Source organism: Diabrotica virgifera, chromosome 3 (genome assembly GCF_917563875.1).
Source record: "Diabrotica virgifera virgifera chromosome 3, PGI_DIABVI_V3a".
Classification (NCBI taxonomy): domain Eukaryota; kingdom Metazoa; phylum Arthropoda; class Insecta; order Coleoptera; family Chrysomelidae; genus Diabrotica; species Diabrotica virgifera.
Window position 1 is genome coordinate 18,739,448 of NC_065445.1, and position 24,926 is coordinate 18,764,373.

Below are 24,926 nucleotides of genomic sequence, written 5' to 3' on the forward strand. Positions count from 1 at the left end.
ATAAAAGACCGGAACGAAATGTCGGGAAGGTGTACGATTGTTCGTGACAGTTCGTTTAAACTTCCGATGACCAACCTTTTTTTGTTACACGGATGACCAACGGGGGTAAAAAATGACCCCAAGTCAAAAATGACAATTGACAAAAAAATGAAGTTGTTTTAAAAAATGTAATAATGTATTCGTAATTTTAATGTTACTATTGTATCAATAAATTATAAATAAACATTAGTAAAACATATTTTTAATTACAACTGAACAAAAACAGGAATCATCATTCTGAACTTAGAACTAAAGAAATTTTAAAATATACACTAATTACGTCGCCATAGGTTTAACAAACAATTTTTTTTTCAATATTGGATGTTTCTTACATACAATTCCACATAATAGACAGTATTTACTTAATATAAAATTGGAATATTGAAGGCCAAGGGAGTTCGTCTTTTACCCTAAATTCAAAAAAAAAATTTTTTCGTAAAATATAGGGAATTTTTTTTATTGCAAAATATGAGAGTATCTAGAATGGTATAAAGTCAAATAAAAAAATAATGAGTTTAAAATTGAAAATATTTCTGAATTTCTTAAATAAAAACATGCATTGAGGTCCAAATTTACCGCCCTTGGTCATCCGAAGGTTAAATCAAACGCGTTTTCATTTCAACGATTTAAGAACGGCACATTACAGAAAATTTGTATTTCTTTAAAAAAACTGTATTTTTTTTGTTAGTAAAGACTACTTTAAATATCTTAAAGACATCGATCCGTAAGAAATATCATAAATTAGAGTTTTCTGCACTAGAAAATGAAATATTAATAGAAAAAGATAAAGAAAATCAACCGTTGTACTCAAAGAAACTAAACAGTTCTTTCCAATATCCAATTGTAAACAGTTCTTCTTTAGGAGAAATAGATCTTGGATGTTTGTAGATTGCGAAGTTATTTCCTCCTCTATATAATTCAATACAGTATGGAATAGTTGCGGAGTTAAACGAAAAAATTCCTTGAAATAGGTGTAACTGTTCACAAGATGAGTTACTATCAACACTTCGTAAAGAACTTCTTTGTATCTATTCTCAAACATTTCCAGACTTTTATTATTTTCATTACATCTAATAACGCAGACGCATCTTCGTCATCCTGTTTTTCTTCTAAGATCATAGCAATAAACAAAATCAATTCTACTGTTTTTATGGCGAGTTCCTTTTAAGTACACGTAAAATTGACACCGAAACTTATATCGCAACGAAATGACTGCATGGACGAAACTTCTGAACGGAATACAGTGGAACCTCGATAAGTCGGATTAATCGGAACCGCGGCCGATCTGGGTTATCGAAAATCCGGGTTAGCCGGAGAATATGGTAAATATTAATAATATAATAATAGTCTCCCGTTTTATACCGCTCACGTGGCTTTGGGAGTATAGCAGGGTAGTCTGCTATATCTAGGGCCTACGGTATACAAGGAAGGTAGCAGGGCCAGTGCTATGCTTCAACCGAATATTTTATTACCCCTGGTTTTACCCAAGGTACTAAGGTAGGATTTGAACTCCGGACCACCGGCACGCGAGCCAGGCACACTACCGCTTAACTACGCCGGCCCTAGCAAATATATTAATAAAATACTTATAAATAATGAACAAATACACATTATAATTGCAAAACCATGAAATACATATGCACAGTACATCTAAATTACGTACAGCTGTATACAGTATTGTTTATTTCTTGGTAAAAAAATCAGTCAAAGTTTGTTTTGCCTTATGAAAATCGGTCCGGGATAGCAGGATTTTCGGGTTATCGGAGGCCGACTTATCGGGGTTCCACTATAATTCCCTGATATAGAACGATCTTTTCCGTGATATATCAACGAAATATTTCGGGCTGATCTGGTTAGACAAACCAGGCCTTAACGAGGGCGAGGATACAGCCTGGACTAAATGTGGTTGTAAGCAATAACCAATTTGTGAATTACTTTATATGCATCTGTGTTGTGGGATGGTATATCTCGACAATCATTAGAAAGTTGCGCGGTCCACACCTTCCTTATCGAAAAAACTGATAAATAATTTATTTGTTTGTTGCCTAAAATAACCATAAAATTAACTATATGAACTTTCTTTCCCAAGGTCTCTTCTTGTTTTGACTGTAGATAACAATCTAATGTGAGAAAGTTCCATCTATTTTAACAGTGATATACAAAAAATACAAAATTAAATACAATTATTGAATACTAAGGTAAAGCCAATAATTGTTATCAGAGATCCAGTAAATTCATGGATAATTCCATACGTCTCAAATCGTTGACTGTATGTAGAGATAAATTGTGTCTCGAAACTTCATCATCGTCATCATCATTATTCCTCAACCTCTTGCACCACTGTTGAATACAGGTCTCCTCCACATTCTTCCATTGTTCTCTATCTTGTGCTTTCTGTATCCAATTTCCCACTGTTTTTCTCAAGTCATCCATCATCTTTTTGGTGGTCTATCTCGACTTTTTTTATCTTCTCTAGATTTCCATTCTATGAGTCTTTTGATCCACCTATTATCATTTAAACGTACTACATGTCCAGCCCATCTCCATTTGGTTTGTGCAATTTTTTCTATGACATTTTTCATTTTAGTCCTCTCTCTCTCTCTTACTATCCTATTTGGTACCATATCTCTTCCTGTCATTCCCAACATTGCTCTTTCCATTTTTCTTTCGGTTATTCTCAATTTATTTGCAGAATGTTTAGTCAAAGTTATGCTTTCGGAACCATATGTTATTCATTGGTTGTAAACTTTTTTCTTCAAGCAAATCGGTAGCGTTCCTTCTAGAATATGACGTATCTTGCCAAATGCTGCCCATCCCAAGCCTATACGACGCTGGATCTCCCAAGTTTGATTGTCTTTCCAATTATAATTTCATGCCCATTATTTCAAGCAGTCATATTATTTAATGCTTCTCCATCTATATTGATGCCCAGTATTGATTTTCCAGTGAAAGTTATTTTGTGTTCGGATCCAGGCTTTTTTCAGTTGTGGAAGTTACTTTTTGGCATTCTTAAGGAAGACTCTGGAGCCAAGTCTTTGTAGATGATCCTCTTCTGGTACGTTCATCAGCTTTTTCATTGCCTGTATTTTCCTGTGACCTGGAACCTATACCAGTGTAAAACTGTTGAATTCCTTAATGTTCCCTTATGTTATGTAGAATTTTTCTTTTTTGGTTTTACTTCGGTATGGTTCATCTGTGGATTTACTTCGTTTTTGTTTGATATCTTTGGTCCTAGTAATCTCGTTAATATTGGTGTTTTGAAAATTGTTAACACTTCCTTCTATTTTGCTTAAATAACATTTATTTGTGAATCACTATCCTTTGTGAAGTTTATTATTTCTATGATTCTTATATGTTAAAGAAAATATATCGCGTTTTAAAGAAATGACTTTCAGAATTTCTCATGTTTTCATAGTGTCTGCAAATACGACCGTGTCACTGACCCATACGATTTATAGTTTTTCAATTTATTTTTATGTCTTTGGTTTTATTTTATCTGTTGTATAAAGGATTATGATTACAGTTGAGGAAACAAAGGTTGTCCATATCGAATTCTGAGCTATATAATTATTTCACAAATGAAATCGTCGTCTAAGTCAAAGGATTCAATCAACTCATCATTGTTTATGATTTATGACCAAGAGCCATAAATCAGTTCTGTGTCTGTATAGTGAGTATACGTTTCAGGTTTGGTTTGTTTTTTAAAATTGGTTTTCTGAGATGTTGGGAAGCCATGCTAAATTTTACCTGAGTTTATAATAATAACAACATTGAAATATATAGGGTGTTTCATTAATAATTGTCCATATCGTAACTGGAGAAACCTTAGCACAAAATACGAAGATTTAGCCTAAAACACTTAAATAAAATATTCTTCCTTATCGAGATACAGAGTGTTTTATTACAAATGTTCTAAAATGATTTTAGCCCATTGTTAAAGCACCTTTTAATATTTTTTGTTCAAACTTGACAGGCAGTTTACACATGTTAGGATACTTTAACTGGTGTTAAAAGATGATGTTCCGCTGTTACCAGAGGCATGCCGTAGCGATATGTACTTCATTTTCGCCCCTTTCCCGCCACAAACTACGCCACTATCGTAATAATCATTTCAGTATGTTTTTTTTATTTCTTGTTACTTTTTACATAAATATCCTTTTGTCTCATTGCGATAAAGTAAGTAGTTTTCAAGTTATTTGCGTTTAAATATAATGGATTCCATAAGACTATGTATTTTAAACTACATTCAATAATAGTCTGGGCAGATTATCGGAGAATAGGCCATTTTTGGGAAAAGTTATTTACCAGCTATTTTATTGCTGGTAAATGTGCTACTTTTTTTATAAACAAGATGGCGCCCGAATATCGTGTTTTTTTCAATTTATGCTCTATAACTCCAAAGATTTTAACTTTACACCAAAAACACCTAAATAAAAATTCGCCGTAATTAAATTCTGCATAGAGACGTGTTTTCCCGATTTACTTCGACGAAAATTTTCCGCGGAAAATGCGGGTTTGTCCAACAAAATCTTTAATTTTCAACTAAAATTTTAGATAAGTAATTGTTTATCAATAAATAAATAATTTGGTAATATAAAAGCTCTTTTCGTATAGATTATAATTCCAGAAGCCGATGGAAATTGAATGAACAGTTTAGCAATAATTGAATTGTTAATTGAAAATTTACGGTCGCTATAATAACCTCAATACAGTAGAACGTCAATAATCCGGATTAATTGGGACCAGACCCATCCGGATTATCAAATTATCCGGATTATCGAAATTACCCCAAAAAAAGGCCAGTATACACATTAAAGTACAACAAACGTTTTAAAATTTTATGTTTTCTCTTGTACAGTAAAGTGTCTAGAGGTGAAATTAATCAAAGCATTTTTTTTATGTTTAAACACTGTATTGTAATTAATTTATAATAGCAGCATGTGTACAATAAAAACATCAGACTATTTGGGCTTTTAAAAAATGTGTAAAATATTTTTGAACTGCGGTAGAAGTTCGTTTTTCGCAGCTAAGTTCTTTATTTATTTTAAAAGAATCAGATATTTTTGCTAGATACAAATCCGGATTATTGACGGTCCGGATTTTAGACGTCCGGATTATCGATGTTCTACTGTAATTATGATATATAAAAATAACTATGATTTTTGTATAAAAAGACACAATACCCATCTAATGCACTTTACATAATTGAAATTAAACTATTTAAGCGGCCTCAGGAATATTTTAAAATTATAAACAATTTTTTGGCTTATAAACAAATAGAATATCTCGGGAAAAATTAAATTAAATTAAATCATGAAAACGGCATTGGAAAAAAGCGGCAGGACGCTTCTTTTTTAAGAAAAACGTTTAACTGTGATGAGTTATTCCTGAGATACCAGCGGTCAAATTTGACTGGTATTTACAGCAAAGATATAAACAATAGAACCGTAATTTTTGTACTATCACCTTTTTATTTTTATCTTCTTTCTCCACACCAATTTTCATATCTTTAAAATACTCATAACATATATTATTATAATAAAAACTATCGATATTACGAGTGAAAATTGCCAAAAATAGCAAAATTCCAATAAAAAATTAGGTTGGAGGAAATGTAATCTCAAAGTTCAAAATCGGTATACTTTAAAAAAATGCATTTTCTCGGCTTCCCATGGAGCAATTTTCTTCATTATTTTTTTGTTCCCAAGTAACTCGAGTAGAGCCATCTAAATAACGCATTATTAAATGTCAAAGTTGCTTTTGTTTGTTGCAAAGTGTTTGCAAAGATTTCTCCAGTTACAATATGGACAATTGTTAATAAAACACGCTGTATAAAGTATATAGTTTTATGTTCATACGGGATTGAGCCACAATTACTGGAGTAATGAAAAAAAATATACATTTATTAATTTACCATGAAAGAAACTCAGACAGAAAGAAATTCAGACATGAAAAAGAGAAAGGTCAACGAAGCAGCCCTCATCCTACGCAATGAAGAAAAATGTGTAACAAACCCATCAGCAGAATGCGGCAGACTTTGCTTACCAGTACTAAAAGAAGAAGTTATTATCAAGAACATAACAATAGAAAATAGTTGCAAATTTGTGAAATATATTAGATATTATGTGATATTATAATAAGTACGTTGGGAGAGAACAATTTGTTGGAGGTTTACAGCACCTCCAAATATCTTCCTTATCTTTGAAAATCAAAATCATTTAATAATAATTTACGGATTCTGTCTCATTTATAATATTATCTCTGTATAATACATGAATATTTACTTTCGTTATCAATATAACTTATACTAATGGTATTTTCACATTTTTGTAGCTAATCTGCAGTGCATGATACTAATAATAATGGCGTTGATAATGGTTTCAGGGATATCCAAAATATATTCAAAAAAATTTAATTGGTCATATTTGTTTTATTTAACTTATTTCAATTGATTGGACGTCATAACAACGAATATATACTCTAATAGAAAGGTACGGCCCTGTAACGTTTTAGCATGCGTTCCAACTGAGTAGGTGCCATGGAGGTACATAGACCTGACAGTAACTACGACAGCTTAACCGATCTCAGATCTCATTACCGCCCGCACTGCGACCGCAATATGCCTCGTCAGCAAGCCTGCTTATAAACGTGACCATCGGTTTCATATAAAAGCTTCTTCTAGGAGCTATATATTCTTTGGTCATAACTCCTTGTGATCATTCTACACTACACTCTACTAACGACCTGCTTCCCAGCTAAACTGCTTCTCTTACTAAAATGCCATCTATTAATGCCTTTAAAGCGTTCTACAACTTATGTTACCACGACTATACAAAGTTCTATATCCCTATGAGAAATATAGGAAGGAGAATTAATAATAGTAATAGTAATAGGGCCGGCGTAGCCGAGTGGTAGTGTGCTAGGGTAGCGTGCCGGTGGTCCGGAGTTCAAATCCTACCGCCGGCAAGAACAACTAGACATTTTTAAAATGTTTATAGGCCCCAGGTCGACTCAGCATGAATAAAATGAGTACCTTGGGTAAAACCAGGGGTAATAATAGGCGGTTGAAGCGTAGCACTGGCCCTGTTACCTTCCTTGTATACCGTAGGCCCTAGATATAGCAGACTACCCTGCTATACTCCCAAAGCCACGTGAGCGGTATAAAACGGGAGACTATTATTATTATTAATAATAGTAAACTTGAACCAACATATTGAAAGCAAAATGTTAATGATCGCTAGAATATCTCAAATAAGCATAATTTAGCGCAAATAATTGATAAGTATTTGTTATCTGACCAGAACAAATTATTATGTAAGAAATAATTTGAAAATAAGCATTCTTATACAGTTTATCTGTGTACAATACACTTCTCAGTTGTGGGCTACTCTCCTTAACCACAACGCTATGAAATTAGAATTACGTTATGGTATAATAAGAGTGAAATTGCAGCTTTTTACGCGGTATAGTCAAATCTGATTAAAGTGGATGCTATAATGGGCCTACTATAAAGCATTAGCGTCGGTTGCAGACCGACATTGTTTAAATAATCAAAATGTTAAAAAATGAAGGAAAAATTCGATTTTTTTCTTCCTTTTTTGATTATATCTTTAAAAGTATTCATTTCCGAAAAAAGTTGCACTTATATAAAAGTTGCGTACTTAATTAAATTTTCTACAATATAGGATTAGTTAAAACTTTTAAAAATTGTCACCCTTGTTGCAAAATAGCAATAATTGCGAAAAAAAAGAAGTATTCGCATTTTACGTTTTTCAACCATTTATGCTACACTTAGGACCTTAATATTTCACCCAGAAGAACTTTATGATATTAGTAAAAATATGCTGCAACTTACATTAAGAACGGTTTAATATATTTTGCAATCCAGCTTTCGCAAAAATAATTCATTTTTTTCAAAATGTTGCAGGACTGAAAATAAAGCAGAGAGCAAGTTGAATTATTTTTTACTTATAGAAGAATACTGTTCCTTTCATTTATAATTTGCAAAATTTAAATTCGGTTAACTACCACGGCGTCAGAAATTTTTTTAAATAAACATTAATTTTTGGTGCTACGCGCAGGACAGTGGATACGTTTGCTCTGATTGGGCATTCCAGTGACCTTTGATAATAATTGATAAATTTTAATTTTTAGTACATTTCGATATAAATAAATAATTTGTTTATTGCAAAATAAAAACACATACTCTGTCCTTTGAAATTACACTTTTTTTAGCAAAAAATTTTGGTGGAAATCAACTTGTGTGAATTGAACACCGCTGTCCTGCGCGTAGCACCAAAAACTAATGTTTATTTAAAAAAATTCCTGACGCCGTGGTAGTTAACCGATTTTAATTTTGCAAATTGCAAATGAACGATACAGTATTATTCTATATGAAAAAAAAATTTCAATTTGCTATGTGCTTTATTTTCAGTCCTGTAATATTTTGAAAAAATGAATTTTTGTTGCAAAAGCTGGATTGCAAAATTTATTTTGCAAAATCTATTGAACCGATCTTAATAAAATTTGATTTGTTTTATTGTATCATATAGTTTTTCTGGGTAAGATATGAATGTCCTAAGTGTAGCATAAATGGTTAAAAAATCGGAAAATGCAAATACTTGTTTTTTTATGTTTTTTTTGCAATTATGGCTATTTTGCAACGAAGGGTGAGAATTGTTAAAGTTTTTAACCAATCCTATATTGTAGGAAATTTGATTACGCAACTTTTTTGTCAGCGCAACTTTTCCCGGAAGTGAATATTTTTAAAGTTATAATCAAAAAACGAAGAAAAAAATCGAATTTTTCTTTCATTTTTTAACATTTTGATTACTTAAACAATGTTCTGGACCTTTTTGAGTGGGAGGATAAGTTATTTATTATTATATGAGTTATGTAATTCCAAGCAATTTCTGCAAAAAAATAATAGTCAACTCATAACGTCCATCTCAAAACAGATACGCCCTGGGCTATATAATATAGAAAGTTGAGGAGTTAATGCAAGCAAGCAATTTGATTCAACCCGACCTGTGGGAATGTCCACCCTCTCGAAAGAGTACATTCGGGTGTAACAATTCATTGGGGCGAGGTGTTTTGACCCGAGTATAAACAGGGATCACCCCACCTCGCTCCAATGCCCCAGGCCATCCCTTTCCCCCCCCCATAGCACGCTGATGCGCGATGAGGGCACAACTATCGTAGCCAAATGCTCTTCACAATGGAATCCTGGGTAATAAGATTCCATGTGGTACCCTAATCGAATGCAAAAAACTAGGCCAGCGTGAGGCGCTCTATGCCTTTATCATCTTAGAGGAGTTATTGTTTAACCGTTGATTGATAAATACTGATTACCCCTCTATAATTTACGCTGCGCTCAAAAGCCACCTCCTGACCGCCGACGAGGGACGCAGGCCTACCTGTCGTTGTACAATGGTTTCTAGGGAGAATGGTCGAGAGCAAAGCACGGACAGTACACGTAAATGTCTATGGAACCAACATCAACTCCATCAAACTTTCTTCTCTGTTGTCTTGTAGCCTTTTGGACACCACAGTCCGGCATAACCCAGGAACACCACACTTGCCCCAGTGCGTTTTCGGACTGTTTGCTTTTGCGATCCAACACAATACATTCACCACAAACCCTGAAGAGGACAAAATCCTAAACGGGGACACTCATTTGTAAGCATTTCCACAAAGCATTTAATCTTTACACGCAAATCAATACAATGAGATGATGATAGAACCACATCGAGACTATAATTTATCAATCAACGGTTTAACAATCCAACTAACTATGGGAGCCGATTGTCAAATCTTTGCCTAGGCCTAGCTGAGTCACTCAGATGTAAGTTCTTCTTATCTTAGTCGAAGAAATGAACAATGAGTTTTAGAATGAAACAAATCAAATAAAATTAACTAATCATATTTATTTAGCATAAAAAAATAGTGAAATGATAAAGAATATATACAAACAAATTCTGCCTTTAGCTTTACAATAAAATGATACTGACTAATGGCACTGTCGGATTGCTTGCTTTGCTTGGTGTGGAGAGTGAAGTTGGACGTTGTTGGCTCCAGATGATATAGGTAGATCTTTTACGTTTGCCATTTGAATCTCTCCAAGAAGACGTTGTGGTCTTGAAGACAGCTGCAGTCTTTAGTTGTTTGAATCTATCTGGTGGTTACCCATCATCGACGATGTAAGCTCAGGAAAAAATCCCTCCCAAAATGGAGACAGAAGTTAATTAGACCAAAAAACTAGAGTAATAAATTCTGTATTAAACAGACATCAAACGTTTTCAAAGCTTTATTGCCATATATTCCAAAAATTACAATTATAAGAAAAAACTATTAAATAAAATAGCAAATTGGCAAGGATCAAGTGAATAGAATTATTATGAAAAAAAATTAGTTATATTAATTGAAAATAATAACTGCACAGAGGATTAATTTTATTTATAAAAATAAATATTATCAAAAAAACACTTATGAACATTTGTTAAATATTAAATATAAAGAAATTATCAACTCAAGTATAAAATAGAAACAGTACTCACCCCAAGAGATTATAGATATATACGATATAAAATGAATTTTTGAACAGAAACATTTTATAATGCACTAATAATGAACTTTAATAAACACAAGATGCAGAAAAAAATAATTCCACTTCCAGTAGACTGAGACCAACATGACACACCGAGGAGAAAGGAATTCAAGGGTTGCCAACTGACAAATAAAGTGTAGCACAGAAGCATAGACAATTAATATATTATGCTTGTAATTATTTATTTGTCGTCTTTGAATATGGGTACGATAAGAGAACGAATGAGAGAGAGAACGCCAACTATTTTTTTAAACGATTTTTTAAAAATTCACAAAAAACTATCATTTTGCGAGAGAATGGGGACAATATCACAAATATTTAGCTATAAAAATTTCAAGACATTTCAAAGTTTTTCCAAAATTTAAATTGTTTTTCCCAAGAAGCTTTTATCTAGGTGGTCTACATGAATTCTGAAAGATTCTGAAAACACCAAATTGAAGAGAGAGCTTAGATTATAAAACTAAATAATTTAACGATTAAAAAGTTTATGTTAAATATAGTAAAATAGAAGTACTGTGATTTTAAGCTTATAAACATTTACAATAAGTCAGACGCATCAACATGTAGGGAGATAGTTATTAAGGTATCAAGGGCTTTTGGCCCAAGGGATATACGTTGGCCCAAAGCGTTATTATCTATAATACCCGTGGTGCCTTCAACGTTTAATGTCCGACTAAATTATTCTTTATATGCAAAAAATTTGAATGAATTTTGAATTAATTAGTTTTCAAATAAGTACATTTACCAGCAATAGCCGTAACGTAATTGTGGTAACCATAGAATACTTAGGTTGTTATTTGTCCACTTGACAGTATTTAACTAGTTATTTAAATTTATTGCCATAGGGCGCCATTTTTCAAAATATTCAAAATAACATATTTTTCAAAAAATAGCCCTAGGGCATTATATTATAACTGACTTCGAAATCATGTCATTATTTGTCAAATAATATACCAGTCGGACATTAATAATTTTTTTAGAAATGCTGATTTTTTACACGACTTACTTACTAAACAAAACACAATGTCCTACGACCTATAAAACATGAGTAGGCCTTTGTTTCAAAAATTCACCGGGGCTTTGCTTATAAACATTTTATTTACTTATTTGATTTGTACGCCTTTGGTAAAAAGACCGCATCTGTTTCGATAAGATTCCTTTATTTTGATTTCTTTATTACAAGAATCATTGGAGTGTGAAACAAATAATACTTATTTGGTTAAGATGATAGATAAATTTCAATCTAATACAATTTTAAATAACAACTTTAAGTCCACTTGGGCATATGAACTAGACGGCTGGAATTAATCACTAGATTTTATATTACTTAGCATCTTTCACTCGTATCTTTTTTACTCCTTGATAAACATTTCTAATCTCTGTTTGGAAGTAGTTATCTTCTATTATTTCTAGTTGTTCTTCCAGTAATTTTATCTTGCTCTTTTCTTTTTCTGTATTACTTCTAATATTCTCCATTTTTACGTTGCTCTTCTCGGCTAGGATTTGTTCCGTGGTTGGTGTAAAGGAATCAATCAAATGAAATTAAAATAAGTGTAAAACAACGAACAGTAATATATTTATTTATTTTGGGTAAACAAGCGTGCTTCGTTTATATCTCGTAAGGGTTTGTTATTTTAGCAAGGGTGTGACTTCACCGCGTGCCCGCTGTGACGATACTGGCCGAGACCACAAACGCTATTATGTCATCATGTATGCGGTTCTACCATGTGGCCAGAAAAGGCGATAAATTACTAAATCTTTAAAAACTGAGAACCTTTCTGTAGTTTTTAAGAAGTTGACATGAAGAGCATGGCCAATCTGGCATCGTAATCTATTACGGAATTTGTGTTTCCCTGAAAAAACCATTAATTTTATACAATCTGGTTTTGTATTTTAGGAACGAAAACACATGTGAATTTAACATGAGTCCTATTCTTTCGTTTTAAGAAAAGTTAATATTTAAAATTAGCAATTAAAACAATAATAAATGAAGCATGTCGCTATAGATTCTTTTGCATTCCTCATCAAACCAGTGTTCTTTCGTTTCTTTTTCATCTTTCCCAATGCCAAGGTCTGCCGCTTCTATCATGGCTGTTTGTATTAGTTCCCATTCTTTCTTTGAGTTCCCTTTCGTAATTCATCCCAATCTCATGTTTATTTCGGCATCTGCAGCTGCTACAATCAGTCAAGGATCTATTGTATTCTCTTTCAATGAGAACATGGTCTATTTGGTTTCTTGTTTTACCATCAGGAGAGGTTAACAGGACAGATCTAGAAGTAGAAATATAGGAAATACAAGATGAAGAACGTTAATAACTGGGTAAGAAACAGAAGAGAAGAATGGAATGACCACAGAAGCTGAATAAAAACAAATAAAATAGTAAGGAAGGCGAGAGACGGTTCCTCAAAAGAAAGACGATAAGTGGGAAGACCACGAAAACGATGGAACAAGTTACTGGAAGCATATTGAAAAAAAAAAACAGTCAGATCTATACAAACAGAAGAAGGATTAAAACACATGTAATTCACGTAAAATTCCTTTAAAAATATTACCATAGTTTTGTTCTTAGAATTGCCAAAAAACACCGCTTAAAAATACTAAGTAATGAACAAAAACCCACTGTATTTCTGACGTTAATTGTTTGTCCATTTCCTATGTTTTTCTTAGTAATTTCGAACGGCTAATTCTTATATTGAAAAAGTAAACAATGTTTTTGTTAAAACAGTCAAGTCTGATTGTATCTGAGCATAATAAGTTTCTAGTCGTCGGCTGGCCAGGCCGGCCATTCATCCACATATTGATAAGTCCACTTTCTCGGACCTACTTTAGATAGCTCCAAGCGAGACGACCTCAAATCTCACCTGAGACCTTCACATTGTTGACTTGTATGCAGAGGTAGGTACGCATGTGGTCTCAGCGGCGGCGGAAAATACCTTTGATAATTATACAATTATAACATACAAGACTTAAAGAGTTAAAAAAGAGTTAAAGGGACTTAAGAGAAAAAGAGTTAAAAAAAGCAGGTCTAATGAAAGTTTTGATAACATATCGCACACATCTTATGGAAAATATAATGTCACTCAAATTCAATAAAATTTATACGAATAGATTCGTTTTAAATTAACGGTCAAATCTTATCATTGCGCCAACTCTATATTTTCAATAATAAGAGCAGAAATTGATATAAATAAATCTGAAATCAAATGGGTACGTACATAAAAAGATATTAGAGAGAGAAAAAATATTTTAAAATACCCAAATTGTCGGTACTCCATAAATCAGCGGATTAGTTTCACTAATCCGCTTAGGCCCAGCGGGGTTTAAGCTCTTTTGAATAGCACCCGGAGCAATAGTGATTGTAACTGATACTTTTACTGACTCCAAAAATGTGATTTCGATAAACTTTAATTGCAATTTGCGCCGTAATTAATCATAATTAAGAGTTGGCGCAATGATAAGATTTGACCGTTAATTTAAAACGAATCTATTCGTATACATTTTATTGAATTTGAGTGACATATTTTCCATAAGATGTGTGCGATGTCCTTTGATGCCATGCATACACATACATCTATGCAGTCTACAGATTTATCATTCAATCTTGTCCACTACTTGACATAGATCTCCCTCATAATTTTCCATCTATTTCGATCTTGTGCCTCTTGCATCGAATTCCTATGACAACGTTTTAGATCATCAGTCCAACGTGTTGGTGGACGACCTCTGCTTCGGTAGGCATCATCTCTTGGTCTGCATTGCAATGGAAACCAAGAGTCTACAGTTGAAAATTCCTTAAAGATTTGCGCAAAATAATGGAATGCGAGAGACAGAAATATTTATTCACAAGCATTACCCAAACATTTACAAAATTATAAAAAACCAATTATATTCCTAGACTATGAAAAGGCGTTTGATACTATAGACCAGCGATTCTCAATCTGTGGTACAGCTGGTTCCTAAAAAAACTGATACGACTCTTAGTAAGATTTGGTCATTTTGAGCAGTGTATTTGATTGGTTTGACAATATATTATATTTATTATGACAGAAAAATAATAAAATAAACAAACAACAAACAACTGATTACATATTATGTTAATTCATAAATTGTAATAATTATAAAGGTCTACATTTTGATATTATTTTGAATTCCTGCATTTTATAAAGAGTATATAATAAATGATAGTTTTTACATAACATAGGTAAAAAGAGAATAACATCATAGTACAAATAGATGCAGAAAAAACATACTCGTTCAAAAGAGCCGAAGAAATTATTTACCTGGGAGCCAAAATAGATGAAAATGGTCATGAAGAAGGGGAAATAAAGGCAAGAATAGCTAAAGGAAATAAAACTATGGAGCATTATGCACACTATTGAAATCCAAATACGTATCAAGAAAAACTAAAATAAGAATTTATAAGACTGTTATCAGACCTACAGTAACATACGCATGCGAAACATGGGTGCTCAAAAAGTCAGAAACATACCTTTTAGAAAGATGGGAGAGAAACATGCAAAGAGCAATATATAGAGGTGTGAAAATAGAAGGTCAGTGAAGAAGAAGAACCAATAAAGAATTGGAAGAACTATATCAAGAGCCAACGATCACGACGACGATCAAAGCACAGAGAATACGATATTTGAAGCACATCGAGAGAATGGGAAGTAAGAGAATGCCAAAAATGGTACTCTCAGGAAGACCAATACAAAAGAGGAGGAAAGGCAGGCCAAGGAAAAGATGGAAGGACACTGTGTACGAAGACTTGAAGAAAAGTAACATTGAGAGATGGAAAGAACTACCATTGGACAGAAGGAGATGGAGGGAGGTGGTGAAGGAGTGTATAAAAAGACTGAAGTGTAATTAAATAAAATTTATAAGTTATTTAAGTAATATTAAGTTATTTATTATTTATGTAATTAGAAATGTAAACATTTTAGCCCTAGGCCTAGAAGGCCTGTTGCGCTTAATAAATAAATGATCTAAGAATATCCCACTGCCTAATTATTGCTATTTGTTTTATTGACGTTTTTCGACTTCATGATTTGGATTACATCTTTCGGTTCGATTGTGTCAAACGCTTTTGTGAGATCCATAAAGCGTAGGAAAAGGTTTATTTAACTATATGGATTTCTCTACTAGTGGCCATAATATGAAGATTAAGTTGTAGATTTATTGCTCCTGAATCCTTGTTGTCCGTTTGATATGCCTACGGTGTTAGTAAACTTCTGTGACAAGATTTTTCTTAACAATTTTGATGTAGACACGAGTAGCGTTATTCTTTCGTAGCGAGTAATACGAAAGTTGATAGTTACTTTTTTCGAAGAAGGGCAAAAATAATTTAGGCCATGACCTGAATGGATTCATTTAGTGAACATAGGTTTAGTTAAGAATTTTGAAAAATGAAATTAAAGTAGGGATTGATATAACATGTTGAGGATGTCAATATCTATCTATATATTTATTAATGGAGTTTTGTTGTCTTAGAATGTGGTACATTTCCAGGAATTATCTCTTATAGAAATTATTTGGTTAAAATATTATGTATTTTATATGTACATAACAGTTTTATTAATATTTCTTTACGCCGTTTTGCTTCTTATATCATTTTGTGTTAATATATTGTTTGCACATCTTATTGTTGGTTTTCTAAGACTCTTTAAGATTCATTCGGTAATTGACTTTTCAATTTTTACTATTTATTTACAAATGGTCAAAGAGGATTCCCTCTTAATAAAGGTAGTTTTTCCAACGGCGAATATTAGTTTAAGTAATCTTTAGTAAATACAATATACAATAATTTTAGTGTGTTTGAAGAAGTAACCAAATAACCATTGGGTTTTTAAGATTGTTAGCTATTGTGCAAATATTTAAAAATAAAGCAAATGTGCTGTGAAAACAGCTAATTTCTACTCTAACGTCTTTAGTTAGTACAGTCATTTGCGTTCATACCATTTGAACTCTTGCAATTAAATCTTTATGATCATTGGTGCGCCCATGAAACAAGTTTAGCAGTACTGATGCGCTATTCGGTGGTACCACCGGGTCTACCGAGAAAAGAGAGTGTAAGCCGATGTGAAATAATTCTCATTCTTCTCTCGACAATGACATATCAGTGTTTCCGGATAAGCATCCGAAGATATACATTATGTCTCACACGTTTAAAATTTACATACAAAGTTCATTTCAGTATATTTCAACTGTTTCTCTACTTCTATAGTAGTTTAATATCTCCATAGAATGTCATGGAAAGCTTCATTAATTTCTGCTGTCAGAAAAAATATAAACAAACAATTATGTTGAGTAATATTATATTAGTTATGAAATTGTTGTTTAAAGAATTGTTTCGAGATAAATTAAATATTTGGTAACGTAGAAAACTTTGTACTCAAGTAGGTACTGAATATTTGCGTGTTTGAAGTGACACGGGAAAGTTAAATAATTTAAATCTGTTATCTCATAATACGTTATAACTCATAAAAAGTTATAATTCATAAAACATTACAAATTTATCGTACCTTAATATCTTTCGCAGGATCTGGTGTGGGTGATTTTTCGCCCAGTGAATTTTGTTCTGGATTTTCGTACACCCTACCAGTACCCTTATTTGTTTTAGGTCTCTGAATAGGAACCGTTTAGCGACGTATCTGGGCACGTTTGCAGCTTCCCTAAACTTCCTAAAGTAGAATTCTGGCCTGTACCCATTAAAAATACGAAATTGTATTAAGATGCCACAAGACAATAGCTTTAGAACAATATTTCTCTAAGACAGTTGTGTGCTGTTTGAATCTTCTTTTTGTTTCTAGGACTTGTGATGCAAGAGGGGGGTTAAATTATGCAAGAGGGGGCAATTAAGACTGTTTATCAGACTTAATTTTCCTGTGTTTAAATCCCCATATTGCGAATGTTCCTGTTTTCTGGACTACCGTGTTAGCATGTGGTGTGAATGTTAGACTTTGGTCTACTGTGACTTCTAGGTATTTAGCTTCATTTTGGCACTCGTTGAGTCTTTCTTGCACTGTTAGCTGTTATCTCTTCTCTTTTTGAAGATTTTGGAAGTTTGAACCGATTGGGTCTTGTCTGGATGTATTGCTATTTTGCATTGGATACGTCATTCTTCTATCGTATCCAGTACCGTCTGTAGAATTTTTACAGCTATATCCAGGTTCCTGAGTTTTGCCGCGATTGCAGAGTCTGGTTCAATCTGGACTCTGGTATCTTAGCTAGTAGGAGATGAGTTTCGTCGTGGCACCTACGTATTCATAATCTCTCATTTTGTATGTCAGTCCTTCATGCCGTAGTCCAGTGGTTCCCAACCTTTTATGTCTGGCGACCCACCTTCTCATGTTTTTTCATATTCGCGACCCATCCCTCACCCATGATGATATATAATGTATATTATTCCGCTACTGTAAGAGCCACGCCGCGACCCACCTAAAATCCGCGCGCGACCCACTAGTGGGTCGCGACCCACCGGTTAGGAAACGGTGCCGTAGTCTATCAAAGACGTTGTTTACATCCAGGAAGGCTGCTCCTTGTCGTTGAATCCAGCTGCTATGTACTCTGTAAGTCTGAGTACTTGTAGTTTGTTGGAATGTTAAGCTCTGAATTCGAATTGTGCTTCCGGGATTACTCCTAGCCTGTCTGTCTCTGATTGGAATCTGATTTAGATGACTCATTCTACTATCTTACTCACGTGCTAAGTAAGCTAATCGTCCTGGAATTTTGCGGAAATATGTGGTTCTTTTCTGGCTTTGGTATCATGAATATATCCTTCCTTCCATCGGTTTACGAGGAGCCTGTATCTTACTTAGTATTGCGTTTGTTATGTTTGTCAAATTTAATATACAATTGCTTTCGAAGGGAGACACTTCATAGCTCTGTTAGTGATTTTGTGTGGATCAGGTGTTTTCTTTGGTGTACTTTTTCTGATACGTTCACTTATTTCTCTTGGTGATGTGGGATTTATTATTTTTTCATAGTTTTATATCAGTAGCAAGCATTCGTCAATTTTTTACACCAAATTTAAAATGGGATTTTAAAATGTGTAATACATAGACTTTTTCAATGACTCAATATTGAATTATATTAGACTGTATTTTGCGATTATTTCCTATAGTAATCACCTTTATTATTTACAGAATCTAACCATGATGACCATGGAATATCCCATAAGTCACCATAAGTACGCATGCTCAACGATGTCGTCTGAGACTCTGAGCGGCAGCTGCGGCAGCAGAAACAATCGGGTCAGAACAATTCGGCTTGTTAAACGGCATTCTGGAAACGTGCCCATTGGAGTTGGAGGCAAGCATGGTGCTACTTTGGGGTTCAGCATTAGAGGCGGGCACGAACACGGCACTGGCTTTTTTGTGTCACACGTTGAAAATGGTTCTGAAGCACACGCTCAAGGATTGAAGGTAATATACGAGTACCATTATTAGTCGTAATAATTGATGTTTATCAGATAAGATAATCATTCAATATACTTACCCAGAAAAAATACTATAAATGTATTGTTATGCTCTGTATTTTCTCTCTGTTATGAGATTTATCAGCATATTCCTATTTTGATTAATTAATTAATTATTTTAATTACTACTTATGGAAAACAAAACCAAAATTAAATAAAACTTTCCAATAAAATTTATTCTCAGGGCTAATTTATTTTAATGTATCACCTTTGGTTTGTGGCTTCTAGTTTCTAGTATCTCTAGTTGCTTACTTCATCCAGGACAAAACAGGGAAAATAAATATACTCAATGTCATATAAATTCTATAAATATTATTTATTTATCCAATATACCATAAATATAAGATTTAAATGTATGCTAAAACTCAATTTTGTTGCAACTATTTCTTATCTAATAAATTAATCTTTAATTCTACTATCTCCTTTTTTACAAAATTTTCATTTAAATAATTCGTTAGACTGTTCTTACTATTTTATAAAAAAACAAAATTTACTTTTCACTTTTTGAATAGATTACTTATTTCTTCTTTGAATTTATGAATGACTAAATTATGCTATAGAACTGTTCAATAAAAAATAAACAAATATGGTATATGATATAAAACAACTCTTTCCGTTTCACAAATAATCTGACTAACCTTTTTTTTTCTCTTCTTTACTTCTTCTCATGGATTGTGTAGTCCTCGATTCTCCCACACGTGCTTCTAGGATGCTGCACAAACAAACAACAGCACTCGCTCGAAATCTCTCCTCAGTTTTCTCTCTGCTCGATATCTTCTGCAAATTGATACCATCCGGCTACTCGTTCCAGACAGAAACAGGAATCTCTTCGGACACGAGGAGATTGAACTTCTCAACTCGATCAACGATTTCGTTTCAACACGATTCTGCTTACACGGCCGCCAACTTCACCACTTTACACCGACTTCTTACTTTTCAAAAAACTGGTCTGCTCTCTCCAGATGTTCATTACACAGTGAAACTTTATTTCTCCTCAAAACCAGACTCAAACACCCTATTCTCCCTCCAACCGTCTCTCCTGCCAATCACAAAACATCCGCTCTACACATTACATCCCGCCTTTCATTTCTTAAGAACAAATTAATTTTGTATACAACTTTTCCATTTTGTCAAATTCCAGGAGATACCAAAATTACTTTTGTGTTTCTACATGCTATAAAAAAACCGATATTCTAAAACTCAACAATTGTGTTTACCGTCTTTACTTCTAAGAAGCATTTATAAAAGTCCTATTATTCGCCTCAAAGCGAATACATGTACATTCTAATCCGACCGTATTAATTGTATAAGTCCGTTCATAGAAACATTAATCCTGAACGATTTTCACTTTCCACGAAACACTGCTTATGACTAACTAATACTATTTACAATTTTTTTTTGGCCATACACAGGGCGATGAAAATCTATGATCTCGTGGTCTTTGTTATAAATTAATTTTCTAAATTTTTCCCATAAAAATTATATAACAGCATAAAGATTAAAATAAGACCATAGTAAAAATCATTAGGTTTAACAACATTTTAACAATTACACCACATTTTCTAATATCCGATAATTCTCCTTTTCGTTCTCTCTCTTCTTCTCTACTTCTTGTCGTTTCCCACATAACTGGGGATCGTAATTTTCTCCAATAATAAATTTTCTCTCTTGGTCTCTATTTTCAGCTTTTCTAAGCGTTTCGCAGAATGAGTAGACCGCTGAATTTTGAATTTGGTTGGATCATCTGGTTTGTGACCGTCCTCTTGGTCTTTTTCCCGGAATGTTTCCAGAAATAACTCATCATCATCAACAGCTATTTCATCCAGCATCAGATAAAAGTCTCCCTTAGATGTATCCATTGATTTCTGTTCGTTGATTTTTGCATCCACTCGTGACCATCCATTCGCTTGATGTCATCAGTCCACCTGGTTTGATGTCTTCCTCTACTTCTCTTTTGTGTGCATTGTTATGGTGGAATTTCTTCAAATTGTTACCAGTTTTATCACATAGGAATAACACTGTTAAACAGCTGCTACAAAATATAGACGCAATAAAAATAGTCACACAGTCAATTGAGAAATGTTACGAACATAATATCGACTTTATTACCATCCTTTTCATAGATTTCAAGCAAGCATTTGACAGCGTAATTAGACCCGACCTAATAGAAGACATGAAAAATCTAGATTCTTCTAGATTTTTCAATGAAACTAATAATAACAGATGATGGCATCTCCAAAACTATAGAAATAGCAACTGGAGTACGATTAGGTGACTCTCTATAAACGTTACTATTTGATGTCGCTATAGAAGGAACAATAAGAGCTGCCGAAATAAAAGGTACAATTATAAAACGGTATTAAAGGTACATTGACGTCGAAACCTATGGCGTACGCTGACGACATAGCATTGAAAAGGAACAGGTCTTTGAAAAGGAAAATGACCACTTAAAATATCTTGGGGTCTCAGTTAATGCAACTAATCATAGAAGCATAGTAATCAATGAAAGAATCCTGGCAGGAAACAGAACTACTAGAAATACAACAACTTCCTCAAAGATAAAAAACTTACTCAGAATGCTAAACTGAAAATTTACAGAGCAGCAATTAGGGCAGTAATCACATACGGTGCTAAAGTAATGTGACTGTCGCAGAAAGATGAAGAAATATTGAGGATCCTAGAGAGAAAAATAATTCGGAAAATAGCAAGTCCACTAAATTTAGGTAATAATAAATTTAGAAAACTGATAAACTGAGTAAGAGCACTTTTGAAAGTAGTAGACATCGTCAGATTTGTTAAGGCACAGAAACTCAGATCGATGGGACATATAGATAGGAGAAACCAGAAGCAGTTATCAATAAAAGTAACAAAGGAAGACAGTATTACGCAGACCACGAGGTAGACCTAAAACCGATGGGATAATCAGATAATTCCCTAATAACACCAAACATTCCATGTATGTTCCTAGAATTTACACACAGGATATTGAAAACATTCCTGGAATGTCCTCAAAAGCACAAGAACGTCCCCTAAATGTCCCAGGAAAGTCCTGTGTCAGCATTTTAAACATTCCTTGAATGTCTTGTTGGAACATTCCATGAGTGTCTACGAATGTTCTTTGGACATTCACAGTATATTTTTTAGACATTCCCTGGATATAGTCGCTGATGTGACATAATACCTCCGATTTGTTTTTCATGAGTTTTGTAAGAGAGACTAAAAACTTTTTTTACAGTCACCTCCTGTTTTCATATGATATTTTTTGACATGTTTTGTAGTAAATTCAACTATCTATTTACTACAAAACATGTCAAAATTTACATGTGAAAACAGGAGATGACCCTAAAAATGGTTTTTCGTCTCCTACAAAATTCATGAAAAAGCAGATAGGAGGTATTGTCACATCACCGACGATATCCAAGAGGTATATGGCCATACCAGATAATACATCCTTCATAAATATAAACATTTTTATTGCACAAAATCTTGTCATATATTTTTTTCCATAATCATCACTACGATGATGATTCATTGTATTGAATTGAACATTACAATTAAAATCTGGTCATAACTGACCAATAAGCAATTTTAATTTAACCTAAATTACTAACTATACTGTTCCTTAAAATAAAGAGCTTATCCCATAGCGTCTCTTATCTAATCTAACAAGATCGTGCATCGTGCACTATATTAACATACCCAGGCACACAAGCACTATGCTCTGCTTTTCACTATCACCTATTACTCAAACTAGTTCAAAAGGGTTTGTCCTCTTCAATCTTCTAGTTTGCCCAGTAGTATCGAGGAGCTGGATTTCCTCAATATTCTCGTACTTATGAAGCTGTTGCTCGTGACTTCCTGCCATCTTCTTGATGATTATATCCAGGTTCCATTTCTAGGTCCTTATGGAGATCACTGTTTGTCACATACCAAGGAGCATCTACAATATTTCTCAGTATGTTGTTCTGGAATCTTTGTATAATATTACTTTTATATTACTTGGTCTAGTAAGTACACCCCCATAGTGGGCATCCATAAGTCCACACAGGTCTTAATATTTGTTTATAAAGTAATAACTTATTATGCATCGACAATGTGGAGTTTCTTCCAACTAGCCAATACACTTTTTACATATATCTTTCTTTTGCCTTTCATAGTCACAAATCTACGTTTCCTTTCTGTTTTTTTTGTAGAACACTTTCAGCTGATTCTAACAAAAATTAAAATGAATGGTAATTTTTCTATTCTTTACAATTAAAAATCAAAAGAAATATGTACTATTTACAGGTAATAATAATATGCATAAATAATTCGTTTCATAAAGAATAAAGAAAATTGAAAACGGATTTTATAATACTTACATCATTCTTTAAACAAAAGAGATCCAGCCAGAGCAAACCTAACATACAGAACAGCAAAAAAAGCCACTAATTCTAATTCTAATTTCCATTTTACATTCAATCATAAATTTTTAGGTTATCATGAAATGTGAAAATGTGATGACCACGCGGCACGCGACCCTACTTACATAGAACACTCGCGTCAAATTTGAAAATGAACGCAAAGTGAATAGTAAATGGCCTCACTTAAAATATAGGACATTGGTAGTATATTCATAGAATGTCTTGTGGTAACATTCCACCAATAATTTAATCAGATGTTCACCGAATGTTCCTTGAATGTCCAGGACATTCAAACATAAATAGAACTTTGATAGTACATTCCTGGAATGTTTTGTGCTGTTAGGGTTGCGGACCTTAATTGTTATAAGATTGGAGTTAGATAATGGGTAACCATAAGCAAAAACAGAAACGAATGGAGAAATAATGTAGAATATGTCAAGTCACATAACCAATTGTAAAACCAAAATGTTAATGCGGACTAATTCCCCGTGACAAATGAATCGGGAGTGCCCAAAGAGGGCGAAAATCACTCCGTTAGGAGTGTAGATGCCATGATGATGATGATATGGGATTAAACCACAATTATTGCTGTAATGAAAATTAGATTTTCAAATCATTAATGCACTTCGGAGTTTGTTCTCAAAAGAGATAATTTAAAAAAATTCTGTGAAGATGTATAACCAAGTTTTATTAAGTAGTAAAAGTAGGTGTAAAAAATGACTAATAGGTATACAAACAAAAAAAAACATAAAATGTTATTTCCGTGAAAAGGAAGCCAGTTAAATAGTATTATCGTATCGTCATCTATCAAGTTATCTTCTTGGCGTTTATTACATAACGAATCCCATCCAACAGTATCAGTTACATTAACGAGCTAGTTATTATCCATTTAAAGATCATAACAAGGTATCATACACCTTTTTTAATATTACGGTATAATCTTCTCGCGAACGTCACGGTTGAATACGCGCAGTAAAATCTAATAATTCCACAAAAGTGAAAAGATTCGCTAATCTATTACTGCAATAATGGCGTGAAAGCTTTATACATCTGGTAACCTTTTCTCATCAAATCACAGATGAGAACAGTTATACATTTCAATTCACTCTCACTGGTACTACTAAGATGTAATTTACTAATTGCTTTAAGCTTTTCAATGTGTATTTTGCAACAGCACTGCAGATAACGTTATTATTATTTACATTCTCATAATATGTGTGCATCGGTTTTATCTCAGGATTGAAGAACTCCGTTATCAAAAGTTGTAACTGTATTTGTTTATTGTTGTTAGCACGCAACATCAAGATTGATAAATGTGTGTAATATGTAGACATTGTTATAAAATGCAGACGTTTGCAGAAAAAAATGTACTCCTTATAAATAGTTCTGCATGATCAAAAACCT

The 24,926-nt window shown here is 33.3% G+C and overlaps 1 protein-coding gene across 1 annotated transcript in view; it reads left to right on the top strand.

Moving 5' to 3' along the window:
* The window catches only part of LOC114328487 (harmonin), a 286,928-nt gene that overhangs the window by 48,871 nt on the left and 213,131 nt on the right, over positions 1–24,926 (top strand). Inside the window, exon 2 of the mRNA XM_028277348.2 lies at positions 18,788–19,066. Within this exon, the coding sequence (XP_028133149.1) occupies positions 18,797–19,066 (270 nt within the window). The 5' untranslated portion in view covers positions 18,788–18,796. The remainder of the gene's footprint in view (positions 1–18,787; positions 19,067–24,926) is intronic.